General features: G+C 33.8%; 1 protein-coding gene across 2 annotated transcripts in view; it reads left to right on the top strand.

The window, feature by feature from the left end:
* LOC143239185 (lachesin-like) overlaps positions 1-13,794 on the top strand; it is a 148,182-nt gene that overhangs the window by 110,291 nt on the left and 24,097 nt on the right. The window contains exons 7-9 of one of the 2 annotated variants that reach the window (XM_076480056.1): positions 1,467-1,544; positions 7,919-7,987; positions 13,182-13,262. In XM_076480056.1, coding sequence (XP_076336171.1) covers positions 1,467-1,544; positions 7,919-7,987; positions 13,182-13,262 — 228 coding nt within the window. Of the gene's footprint in view, positions 1-1,466; positions 1,545-2,266; positions 2,372-7,918; positions 7,988-13,181; positions 13,263-13,794 lie in introns of those variants that run through there. The other variant, XM_076480064.1, reaches the window with a different exon arrangement.

Below are 13,794 nucleotides of genomic sequence, written 5' to 3'. Positions count from 1 at the left end.
TTCTTGTCAAACTAAAACTATTGGGAGTTCTCAAAGATCTTATCTATTGTTAAAGAACGGGATTATATTTCTCTCTCGATGCAGAAATGTCAATACTTTATTGTTGTTAACCAAAACATTCGAACATGCATTTTTGTAACAATATTCTAATTTGTTTGTCATATTTTGTTTAGAGTATCTGAATTTTTGTTTTACAGATAAATGAACACGTGATGAAACTACTTCGACGTTAGTTTGTTATAAAGAGTTATTACTTTCAGATGGTTCTCATTTGAATCTCTTGCTAGTTTTCTTGTAGATGCTGGCTACAAGTTTTTTTTCAGGAGTTTGTCGCGGGAGGTTTCGTCTGTTAGAAATTTATAACAGTAAGCTCAAAAGTTTTCAGGGGTTGTCACTGGAAGTTTTAATTTTTCAGAAGGTTGTCACTATAAGTTCACATGTCTTAGAAAGTTTCCTGTTTGTCAGCAGGTTGTCCCTGGCAAAAGCGTTTGTTTTTCCGAAGATTTTCTTCGGAGGTTATTTTACTTTTCAGATGATTGTCTGTGGGAAGTTTTAGTGTCAGAGAAGATTCTTAATGAATAGAGCTCTTGTACTTTAGAAAGCTTTAACAGGAAACTGTTGTGTCTCAAAAGATTGTTGTCATCAAAAACTCCTGTGGCTGTCACTAGAAGTGGTCAGTAGGAACTCATCAATGACAGAAGTAGTTCCCATCGTCCAGAAACTTGTTATTTACAGGAACTTCTGTTTTCAAAAGGTTGTTCCTGGCAGCTTCTATGTCTCAGAATGTCGTTACAGGGCCCTTGTCTCTGAGGTGTCTCAGAATATCGTTACAGGGAGCTCCCGTGTCTCTGAGGTGTCTCAGAATATCGTTTCAGGGAGCTCCCGTGCTCCCGTGTCTCTCTGAGGTCATCACTTGGATCTTCTGCATCTCAGAATCTCGTCCTTGTGAGCTTTCGTGTCTCATTAGGTAGTCACTGGGACATTCTGCGTCTCAAAATGTCCTTGTGAACTCCTTTGTCCCATAATGTCGTTCTTGTGAACTCCTATGTCTCAAAATGTCGTTCTTGTGAGCTTCTGTGTCTCAGAATGTCGTTATTATGAGTTTCTGTGTCTTCGAATGTCGTCCTTGTGAGTTCCTATAACTCAAAATGTCGTTACTGGGAGCTTTTACTTCTCAGAATGTCGTCCATGTAAGCGCCTATGTCACAGAAGGTCGTTACGAGTTACCTGAAACGGTTTGTATTTTGAATTAATTCCTCAGTAGACTATATGTATCTAACGTATTGTTTCCAATTGGTGATTTTAAGACTTCACATGAGTATATTAAACAGTACTGGATTTATTTTCAATTCCTTTGATCATTATGGGACTGAAATTCTAAATATTCTTTATGAAATGAACAAACACTGTTCTTATTCTTCTTATAGCTTGTATAATACAAAAAACGACTTTTTTTTCCCCATCAGAAATCCCATGGCCTACTTTAGCACCTACATCTGTGGTTATTTCGATGTCGTCTACGTCACAAGGAACAAATTCATGGAGTGAGTATTGATCGAAGTTTTCTTGTCAGGACGCGTCTTCTCTCTTATACCTTTAAACATTATTACAAGTTAGCTACGACTTATAAACTAACCTCTCTTGTGATATTTGTAGAGAAATACAAACGGTTTAAATAAGGGTATTGTCACAAACCCATTTTATATTTTTGAATTTCCGTGATTTATGTATTGTTTATCATAGTGTCATCGGCTGTGGGATAAATATGTTTTTTTTTTACTTGTATTGACTGAAAATTAATGGGCCGTTAAACTGTATTTCTGTATCATAGCGTTAAGAAAAGAAAGAATGCATTTAAAAGAAAAAAAAACAGAGTTGCTATCAAAATTTACTGATGGTCGTTCACTTTTGAACTAACATAAACTTTACGTTATTTTGTGTGATGCGTTTTTTTAGCTTGGGATTTAAAACTTTTAAATTTAGATGGTCCATGTGAACAGCGTCTCTCTTGCAATGTGGCAAATTTTATTTTACAAAACTTTGTAGAACGCCTGAAACTCAAAAATGGCACGAGCTCTCAAATGTCAGTCTCAAAGGAAGTGCTATAAAGCTGTAAGACGTGATTGGATGTGCATATCTTACCTGCTGTTTTGACAGTGTAGTTAGTTAACCCATGAACACGAGATGGCACATATTTCTAGGTTTTGTTCGAGCTTATTCCCAAAGCACATTAAAGATACGTTTCATTTGTTTTTTTCAAATATAGGGTTCTGACATCCTGTTAACAGAAAGAACCCCTCCAGCGTGACAACGTGTTCACGTTGTACAAGATTTAATAAAGGGAAATCAATGTATTGATATGATTATTGCATGTCTTAGAAAATACGAAATGAACACGGATAATATAGAATTACTATAGATCATTACGTACTCTTTGTTTTGCTTAGTTTTCGTTTAGAATTATTATATCCAATAATAAAACACAAATATTATAAAACGCGAGAAACAATTCTGTAGTTTTTTTCTGACATTATAGGCGTAATTACCCAGTATCTACGTATCCCTAATGAAGACTGAAATATGAGATCACTCAATGGATGAAACAAATAATATGTTTATTGTGATATCTATACAAACGTCTTCTACTGAATTGGCTCGTTCACGGAAATTCACACGATGTATATTATACCTGAGGGAAGAGCACGAGATCAAACACTGTTATAAAAATAAATTATACATTTCCCTTAAAAATATTTTGTTCATAGTGTACTCATATTGCGACGAAATATTCCGTGAGAACTTGTTTTCATTGGCTAATTCACAAAATAAAAGACTGCCTCATCCAATCGCAGAAAGGGTTATTCTAAACAGCCTCGGTTTCGATAGTTGATTTTTTTCTACTTGAAAAACATCTGATATGAGATAGAAATCTAAGAATAGAACACCTTTTTTCCCCACACTAACAAGTAATGGATATGTTAATAGAACTTGATAAAAGGTAATATATTATTAATTTTTATATTTATTCATTAATTTACACCTGGCACGGCTTGGGGATTAGGGTTAGTTAACATTGTGCGGGTCGCGGTTTCAAATGTTAACAACAGCACACTATCCTAAAGATTTTGCTCTCTAACATCAAAAAATCTAACTAGCTTCCAGTGATAGAAATATACGAATATCGTAGTCTGTTTAAATAACTACAGTAAGAGAGGAAATAAATGATGCAATTTATATATGGATAAAAACACCTTAGTAGTTATCATAACGAAATACAGATGTCATGTATATGACCAAATAAACAAATTATTAGGAAGCGTTTCCTAACGAAGAAGATGGCAAAACAGCTTAAAAATGTGGTTTCCATGATATATTTTCGTACATTTGATCATACTAGCAAAGGTATTCGACAATTTAAACGTTAATTATAAAAATGGGGCATGGGCCTTCCAGTCCACCATTTTGGGCCGTAGCACGCAAACCATTTTCCGATGCATAGGCACATCTGTTATACGTAGGATTTAAGTTCGCTGTCGTTATGAGTGGCTATTGATCTCCTCTCTTAACTGAGTGAGGGATCTATCGCTGTAGTGAAGCTGTGAAACTGGAATGGTTGGCAGACTTGAGCCATTTGACTGATTGTTTATCTTTTAATATTAATCTTCGGGGGTTCCATATGAGTTCACCCACCACATTTCCAAAATATTAGCTCAACTAGTTGGCCATAACAAATTCTAACATCAGACAGATGGACGACTTTGCATTGTTTTTGTGTTTGCGTGTTTCTAGATAAGTACAAATTTACGCGATGAGCTATCTCTGCTCTGCACATCATGGGTATCGAAACCCGATGTTTAGCGTTATACATCCGAATAAATACCGTTAAGCCGTTGGGTGTATCGTCTTTTAGCGAAGAAAGACAATAAAACGTCTTTTACGGAGATTTATAAACAGTACACTGGTTTGAGCATTAAAACGTTTATAAATAATATATTGGATTGATTTACAAATATTAAAATATTTATAAACAGTAAATAAACTTGAGCAATAAGACATTGAAACATTTACATACGTTTATTAAACATTAAAACGTTTATAAACAGTACGCTGGATGGAACTAGAAAACATTAAAACGTTTATAAACAGTACGCTGGATGGAACTAGAAAACATTAAAACGTTTATAAACAGTACGCTGAATGGAACTAGAAAACATTAAAACGTTTATAAACAGTACGCTGGATGGAACTAGAAAACATTAAAACGTTTATAAACAGTACGCTGAATGGAACTAGAAAACATTAAAACGTTTATAAACAGTACGCTGGATGGAACTAGAAAACATTAAAACGTTTATAAACAGTACGCTGGATGGAACTAGAAAACATTAAAACGTTTATAAACAGTACGCTGGATGGAACTATAAAACATTAAAACGTTTATAAACAGTACGCTGGATGGAACTATAAAACATTAAAACGTTTATAAACAGTACGCTGGATGGAACTGGAAAACATTAAAACGTTTATAAACAATATATTGTTGATTTATAAATATTAAAATATTTATAAACGTAAATAAACTGAGCAATAAGACATTGAAACATTTACATACGTTTATTAAACATTAAAACGTTTATAAACAGTACGCTGGATGGAACTACAAAACATTAAAACGTTTATAAACAGTACGCTGAATGGAACTAGAAAACATTAAAACGTTTATAAACAGTACGCTGGATGGAACTAGAAAACATTAAAACGTTTATAAACAGTACGCTGGATGGAACTAGAAAACATTAAAACGTTTATAAACAGTACGCTGGATGGAACTATAAAACATTAAAACGTTTATAAACAGTACGCTGGATGGAACTACAAAACATTAAAACGTTTATAAACAGTACGCTGGATGGAACTATAAAACATTAAAACGTTTATAAACAGTACGCTGGATGGAACTAGAAAACATTAAAACGTTTATAAACAGTACCCTGGATGGAACTACAAAACATTAAAACGTTTATAAACAGTACACTGGATGGAACTATAAAACATTAAAACGTTTATAAACAGTACGCTGGATGGAACTATAAAACATTAAAACGTTTATAAACAGTACGCTGGATGGAACTAGAAAACATTAAAACGTTTATAAACAGTACGCTGGATGGAACTACAAAACATTAAAACGTTTATAAACAGTACGTTGGATGGAACTATAAAACATTAACACGTTTATAAACAGTACACTGGATGGAACTATAAAACATTAAAACGTTTATAAACAGTACACTGGATGGAACTATAAAACATTAAAACGTTTATAAACAGTACGCTGGATGGAACTATAAAACATTAAAACGTTTATAAACAGTACACTGGATGGAACTACAAAACATTAAAATCTGAATAGTTCAGTGTGTACTAAAACGAAAGAAAACAACCAATATTTGGAGAACCTTGGTTCAGTTAGTAATGTATTTTTCTTTTAGTAATGAAACGTTGCAGCTGTATTTTCCATGTTTTGCCACTGTTTTCATGTTTCTATAGCTTCGCATCAGTTCTTCATAAAGTAGGGGTTTACTTTGTTAGTGGACTGCCACTGCTTTCAACAGCAGTGGTTATAAGAAACGAATATTGTCCGTTGAAGATCCGTTTGTTGTAGCTGCATGGTGTCCATTGATATCGAGTATTGTAAGAAAACCACTTCAAATGTTACAGTGGTCATTCCCCAAGGCTTTAGTTTGTTTACTGGTAAGCACAAAACTATATGTGCTGAGCACACCCGGTTTTTTAGAGGTGTAAGCTCTCAGACTTACCACTGAACCAGTGGGGGAACAACCATAAAGCAACAAATAAATTACTGACAACTAGAAAACATTTTACAACTTATTTTAACAGAGCTCGTTGCGCGCGTGTTTTCTTTATTTATCTTAGTGCTTGTTTGCAGAAGTTATTTTGGAATATCGCGAAATTCAACAAACCATCACGAATTATAAAAAGACGACGCAACAGATATAGTGAAAATGTAAACGTCACGCGAATTAAACAAATATCGAAGATAGTGAGTTCGTTACGATTTATTTATTTTTATCATTTGTTTGTTTTGTCTGAACTATGCGTCGATGCCACATCTGTCTCCATTTTCTCACTTGTCAATTCACCCATGTGTACGTGTGCGAATAATTTCACCAAGGCAATGCTTTAGATAAACGGTTTCCTCTGGGTGCACTTTGCACCGAGAACGTATAAACTTGTCTACTCGTTTCTGGAAGATAAAAGCACTGGAGTTTATAACAAATTTTAAAGGATCTGTAACACACCACTGGTGGTAAGTGTCTGCAAAAACTGAGCATACTGGCTGAACCAGAACCACATCTCTATAGCATTATTCCTTGAAATGATCATTTTCATTATAAGTTTATATACTTTGATAGATTGTTTAGGCAGAGTATTCATGATGAAACTTTGTAGAATGGACGGAAGACTTTGAAACGTCGTCCTCACACTTGTGTTTCCGCACACAGGAAGTTGGACTTGAAGGCGAAAGGCGGAAGACTTTCGAAACGTCGTCCTCTACACTTGTGTTTCCACACATAGGAAGTTGGACTTGAAGGCGAAAGGCGGAAGACTTTCGAAACGTCGTCCTCTACACTTGTGTTTCCACACACAGGAAGTTGGACTTGAAGGCGAAAGGCGGAAGACTTTCGAAACGTCGTCCTCTACACTTGTGTTTCCACACACAGGAAGTTGGACTTGAAGGCGAAAGGCGGAAGACTTTCGAAACGTCGTCCTCTACACTTGTGTTTCCACACACAGGAAGTTGGACTTGAAGACGAAAGGCGGAAGACTTTCGAAACGTCGTCCTCTACACTTGTGTTTCCACACACAGGAAGTTGGACTTGAAGGCGAAAGGCGGAAGACTTTGGAAACGTCGTCCTCTACACTTGTGTTTCCACACACAGGAAGTTGCCGTCCATTCTACAAAGTTTCATAAATTTATATTATTCTGTCGTAAGATTTCAGAATACTAAAACTGATGTTATTATTTTTCTGAGACGTTAAATCAGATTAAATGTTTAGAAATATTCATAGATATTATATTTGGTAAAGAGGAACAAATTTGGATAACAGAAGTTAAAAAGTTATTATTTGTTTTCAGTTATAATTTCTGTTTATCTATATTCTAATTCTCACATTACCGGCCTGTTTATGTAATGTTCATAACCGTGGGGATTCGTTTATATATAGTTCATAACTAGGGGATTCATATAGAATAACACTGGGTGCTTTTACATTTTTGCCTCTTACATTAATAGGTCTAAAGAACTGGCGAAAGAAATAGTTAATTTTTATGCGGTGCACGTAGAAACTACAACAGTAACCAGAGATGTTGATGTTGGTGTTTTATGCGTGTGTGTTTACATATTTCTGACTGACTCGTACGTAACTAACACAATCGAAGACTAGAGGTCAATTTCTTGTGAAAATAGCTTCGAATAAAAGTGTTTATAAAGACCGCCGGAATTCATATGGATTTCATTACTGGTTTATAAAGATCACCCAAAGTCATATGGATTTCATTACTGGTTTATAAAGACCGCCGGAATTCATATGGGTTTCATTACTGGTTTATAAAGATCACCGGAAGTCATATGGATTTCATTACTGGTTTATAAAGACCACCGGAATTCATATGGATTTCATTACTGGTTTATTTGTTTGTAAGCACAAAGTTACGTGTTCTGCTCACAACAGGTATCAAACTTCGAATCTATGTGTTACAAGTCCGCGGACTCGCGTCAAGCTATGGGGAGCCTAATTCCACTGCTAATTCTAGGATTGTACATGGCGAAGCGCATGTGCTCTTAAAAACTCGAGTACGTGATATCTTATTCTGTAATTTGTTTCTTTTCAGACGACATGCCAAATCTGAATGAGCTAGAACATACACATTCCCCTGAGAAACTCCCCCAAGCAGCTAAAGGTAGGTGTGCGGGTTGTTTTACAAAATCCCATCGATTTCTGTGATTAAAATAATCATTGATTAGGTGATAAACTTTTATTCAGAAAGCAATAACTAACAACTTCAAACAGTCAGGTGTTGTAACAAGTTTCTGATGTGGCTCTTGGTGTTTGTAGCGTAATGTATCGGGATAGAGGAAAATATAATTCAGAGCTCTATTGAAAAAAATTTTTTATTAGAAGCAAGTTGTATCTATCTGTGTACGATACATGTGCATGTATATATACAGGAGTTGGAGAGAAAATAAAACAAAATACTCGGAGAAATAGGCTTTGTTTCACTGTAGGATGTTTGGACTATTTTAATACGTATAACAAGATGTCTACGAACTCTTAGATGGTATGCTAAAGGGTTAGGGTTAAGTTTAGGTTTTATTGTTTTAGAAAACAATTTGACACTGAGTATGGAAGTCTTGTACACTCTGAAAGATCACGACAACAAAACTGTACCAAAACAATGTAAAATCGTGTCACTTATACAAAACTATAAATGTGGTCACTTTAGAGTGAAAATGCCTGCACTCTGGGGGACGGCGTCTCCTGGGGGACGGGGTATTCCGTCTAACGGAAGTAATCATGACAATAGAAGCAAAACTGGAGAGCCAATTACAGATTCAATGATGGTTAGATTATGGGTTCTTTTACCAATAATTTCTCAGATCTCACCATCACCCACTGTTAATAGCCGGTTGTAGAAACGACAGCCACCTATAAAGGCATAAATATAGAAATCTTATATCATGAACTACCCTGGATTTCTATCAGAAAATATAATCCAATCCTAACTTTATTCTGGAGTTCTTATAATAAATGATGTAATTTGAGTGTTTCATTAATAATATATATAACTCGTAATCCGAGGGTCGTGGATTCGATCCCCTCACCCCAAACATGCTCGCCCTTTCAGCCGTAGGAGCGTTATAATATGACGATCAATCTCATTATTTGTTTGTAAAGAGTCGGCGATGGGTGGCGATGACTAGCTGTTTTCCCTCTAGTCTTACACTGCTAAATTAGGGACGGCTAGCGCAGATAGCCCTCGTATAACTTTGCGCGAAATTCAAAAACAAACCAAACCTCTAGTGTTGATACCTCTAACTCCACACAGTGAAGAGAGAGAAGAAAGTATATTCGATAAATAAAAACTAAATACACGATAGGCTTAAATAATAAATGATCCACATACCTATATTATGGGGTTAATATGTTAAAGGTCATAATTCATTATTACTGTGCAGGGTACAAGTCAAGATAATATGAATGTGAAACGGCACTAGTTTAAAGGCTTAATGATTAGTAATATTATATATGTTTCATATACAGAAACATATATAAATTCGGAATTTTTAAGCGTCTGTCAGAAGAAGGTGTATGCAGAATACATCCAGGCCAACGATCTATTTTTAAATTAAAACCGACTAAAAGCTTGATTCTATAGATTCATTTTGAGAGGAAAAATAAGTAAAAGATACAGCATGTCTACATTACCTTGGTTAAGATAAGTAAATACAAGCTATTTGTCAACAGTTGTCAATTAGTTCTTCGTTACTGATAATAATAATAATAAAAAAGAAACATGGAACCGCAAAGAATCCCTGGAGAAAAAAACAAACCTATTCACTGTAAATTATGACTGGAAATACCAGATGAATAACATGAAATGCGTGAGCGAAGCGTGGACGGATCTATAAACTCAATCTTAAAGTGCGTAATTTCTATTTTGAATATTTACTTTGAAAGATTTTGCTACATATGTGAGGTAAATAAGTTATGAGCATGTTGTATTCACGATGGGTAAGATTAAAATTATCCGCTACGGAGGTTCACAGAACTTGAACATTAAAGGGAAGAAACAAACACGGATGAACGAATAAGCAAAATATCTACTTAGGTAACCGCGCAGGTCTTACGTTTTCTAATACGTCCGCACAGGACAATGATAAATAAAATTCTGATTTCCTAATACTTACAGGAGAGAGAAAAATTCTTACCCGGTACCAATTTGTTTAGGTATCTGTGCCACTCTCGTCAATAATGTTATAGTACATTCAGTACATTTGGTAGGAACTTTAATAAAATTGCATGAATATTTCAGGCTAAAGAAGTTTTTAAAGAACTAATTCGTTACGTAAGTCCATATAAATTAACGGTTACTACTCATGTATAGATACGTCTGGATAACTTAACGATTATCCATGATTAGTGGTCCGGCATGGCCAGGTGGTTAAGGTACTCGACTCGTAATCCGAGGATCGCGAGTTCGAATCCCCATCACACCAAACGTGCTCGTCTTTTCAGCCGTGAGGGCGTTATAGTGTAACAGTCAATCCCACTATTTGTTGGTACAAGAGTAGCCCAAAAGTTGGCGGTGGGTGGTGATAACCAAGACCTTGATATCATCAGCAAATGTAAATAATTTATTGATTTTGCTTTACCTCTTATTATTTTTTACATCTAATTTTTTTATCCCTCACTACTGTCTAGTCCCAGTTTTAAAAGTTCTCTTACAGCTGAGTTAACAGCCTTATCAAACAAGTCAGCCCCTACTCTATTTAAATGTAAAACATCTATTCTAAAATATCTCCTTTGTTCCTCTAAACTGATCCCACGATTCCAACCAACCTATTTGCTTATCCTTACATACCAAGCTAAGCTCTAACACTTAGCCCTAGTCACCTACTCATAACTTCATCCCCACAATTACTTCAGGACAGTATTCCTGACAAAATTAAGTTATGACCTTTTTCTTCAAATGCTTTTATCAACCCTTGTACTTATTAATTAGCTCCTTTGACCTACCTGTACCTTGTCAAGAAATCGCCTATGGCAAAAACTTCCTTATCAACCACGTCCTTCTCTGACCTTATGTCTTCCTTCCATCCAGTAGTTCCTCATCTGGAATCACCTATGGCGATAACTTTCTTTTCAACTACGTCCTTCTCTAACTTTTGTCTTCCATCCATCCAGCAATGGAGCACTAAAGATGTCACTTTCTAAAATCTTAACTCCATTTCTCGTTTGTTATAGACGTTATACACTCTGCATTTATTGTGGATTTACTATTATAACAGAGAAGTAATGTAAAAAGATGGCTATTTTTGTGCTTTGGAGCTCACAGTTTTGTAACAAATTATTTAATAGTTTTACACATATTTGACCATTTCGTTTATTTGAAATGAAAAGTTTTGAATTACAAATACCAGTGATACTGTATGATTTAGAATAAGAATCACCTAATGTATAATTTATATCGAGCATAGGAAGACATTCGTTATGATATCTTTTGATACTTAGGTAAAATAGTGACTTCAGTATTGAGGAAATGCCAAACCCAGTGATCGGCAATTGTTTTTTAATGACGGAACTTATCGATTGTAATTTAAGGTTGTTATAGTTACATAATTAATATTGCTATAGTTACACATTTAATATTAATGTTACAGGTAAACATTTAATGCTGTTGTTATAGTTAAAGGCTGAATATCGTTGCTATAGTGATTTATTTAAATTTGCTATCATAGTTAAATATTTAACTTTGTTGTTACAGATGTGGATTTTGTTTATATAGTGAGGTTATTTCAATTATAAGAGAATACGAAATTTAATTTTCAATCACATGATGAATTTTCTTTTCAGATCCATTAATTTTATTATTTTGTTTTCGTGGGACTTAATTTTTTGTATTTGTCATCCAAAGAAATTCATTAAAATATCTTAATATTGTGTAATGCTTTGCATAATCAGAATGCAAGAACAGATATTTTAACTGACGTTTCGAGAGTCTATCTTTCATTAGGCTTAATAGAAACTTTGGTAGTCTAATAACAAATTATTGATGTTAATTTGTGTGCATCCTTGGGTTTCGTACATCGTGCAGTTTGTATTAACTTTTGTAACATTAACTGTTTAACGTTCAATATAATTATATTTACAACAATGACTGTGATTATTTGTGTTTTAAACATCGTTTACGTCTCATATAATGACCACAAAGTGGTCATTATTTCTTTCCAACGTCACGTAATGACTACAGTAAGTTAACTATTTATGTATTCAACATTGTTAAGATCTTCATGTAATAACTCCAGCAATTTGAATACTTGTGTTAACTTAGTTGAGATCCTCATAATGATAACTACAAGTTAAATATTTATGTATTCAACATTGTTAAGATCTTCATGTAATAACTCCAGCAATTTGAATACTTGTGTTAACTTAGTTGAGATCCTTAATGATAACTACAAGTTAAATATTTATTTATTCAACATTGTTAAGATCTTCATGTAATAACTCCAGCAATTTGAATACTTGTGTTAACTTAGTTGAGATCCTTAATGATAACTACAAGTTAAATATTTATGTATTCAACATTGTTAAGATCTTCATGTAATAACTCCAGCAATTTGAATACTTGTGTTAACTTAGTTGAGATCCTTAATGATAACTACAAGTTAAATATTTATGTATTCAACATTGTTAAGATCTTCATGTAATAACTCCAGCAATTTGAATACTTGTGTTAACTTAGTTGAGATCCTTAATGATAACTACAAGTTAAATATTTATTTATTCAACATTGTTAAGATCTTCATGTAATAACTCCAGCAATTTGAATACTTGTGTTAACTTAGTTGAGATCCTTAATGATAACTACAAGTTAAATATTTATTTATTCAACATTGTTAAGATCTTCATGTAATAACTCCAGCAATTTGAATACTTGTGTTAACTTAGTTGAGATCCTTAATGATAACTACAGTAAATAATTATTTGTGTTTCAACATTGTTAAGATCTTCATGTAATAACTCCAGCAATTTGAATACTTGTGTTAACTTAGTTGAGATCCTTAATGATAACTACAAGTTAAATATTTATGTATTCAACATTGTTAAGATCTTCATGTAATAACTCCAGCAATTCGAATACTTGTGTTAACTTAGTTGAGATCCTTAATGATAACTACAGTAAATAATTATTTGTGTTTCAACGAGATTAAGTTAATTATCTCAACATATGAGTTTTCAAGAGAATGAAACTTAACATCATCATAAACTTTGACATTATCTAATAACTAGATAAAGAAAAATTATACTAAAATAAATGGGTGATTCGTCTATTATTTAATTTATTCTTTTATAATATTTTTTTCCAAAAGAGAGCTCATCGCTGTATGATGAAGCATCAAACGCTCGTGGAAGTAAAAGTGTAAAATTGAACGAACCGAGAGAACCATCAGGTCCGTGTGTTAAGTATGCTATGGAATCACACTTAGTTTAACATGGTTAAAAGAATGTACTTACATTTCATTCTTTGTAGAACTGGATGTCTTTTGTTACTTCTTTGTGGAAAAAAAATGAAATAGCTGGTAATAAATTACTTTAAAACGATTTTGCTTCGTCTTGGAAACACAACACATCCCATGAGAAATAAAGAAGCTAACACACACAAAAAACAACAACCACTGATCTTACACAGATGTCTGAGAGAAAATATTTTAGTTTGTTCAACTATTAAGAAGAATGATTTATTTTCTGTTTCCCATATGAAACACTCTTTACCATTTGCAAAATGAGAACACTCGAATTAATACAGTTTTTTTTTCCTTTCGAAAATGACTATAAGGGACCGTTGTTAAAGTACAAATTAAATTTGTTAAGCAAATATGCTTAACGTTAACAAGGAAACTTTATACTGTTTCTTTATGTGTGGGTACTAAAAGAATAAACTTATTAAATAAGTGGCCTACATAGAATTCTGTTTGTTTCTCT

The sequence above is a fragment of the Tachypleus tridentatus genome, chromosome 2 (assembly GCF_004210375.1).
Source record: "Tachypleus tridentatus isolate NWPU-2018 chromosome 2, ASM421037v1, whole genome shotgun sequence".
In the NCBI taxonomy this organism is placed as follows: Eukaryota; Metazoa; Arthropoda; class Merostomata; order Xiphosura; family Limulidae; genus Tachypleus; species Tachypleus tridentatus.
Note: the sequence above shows the minus strand (reverse complement) of the source record. Positions and strands in the feature narration are given on the sequence as shown.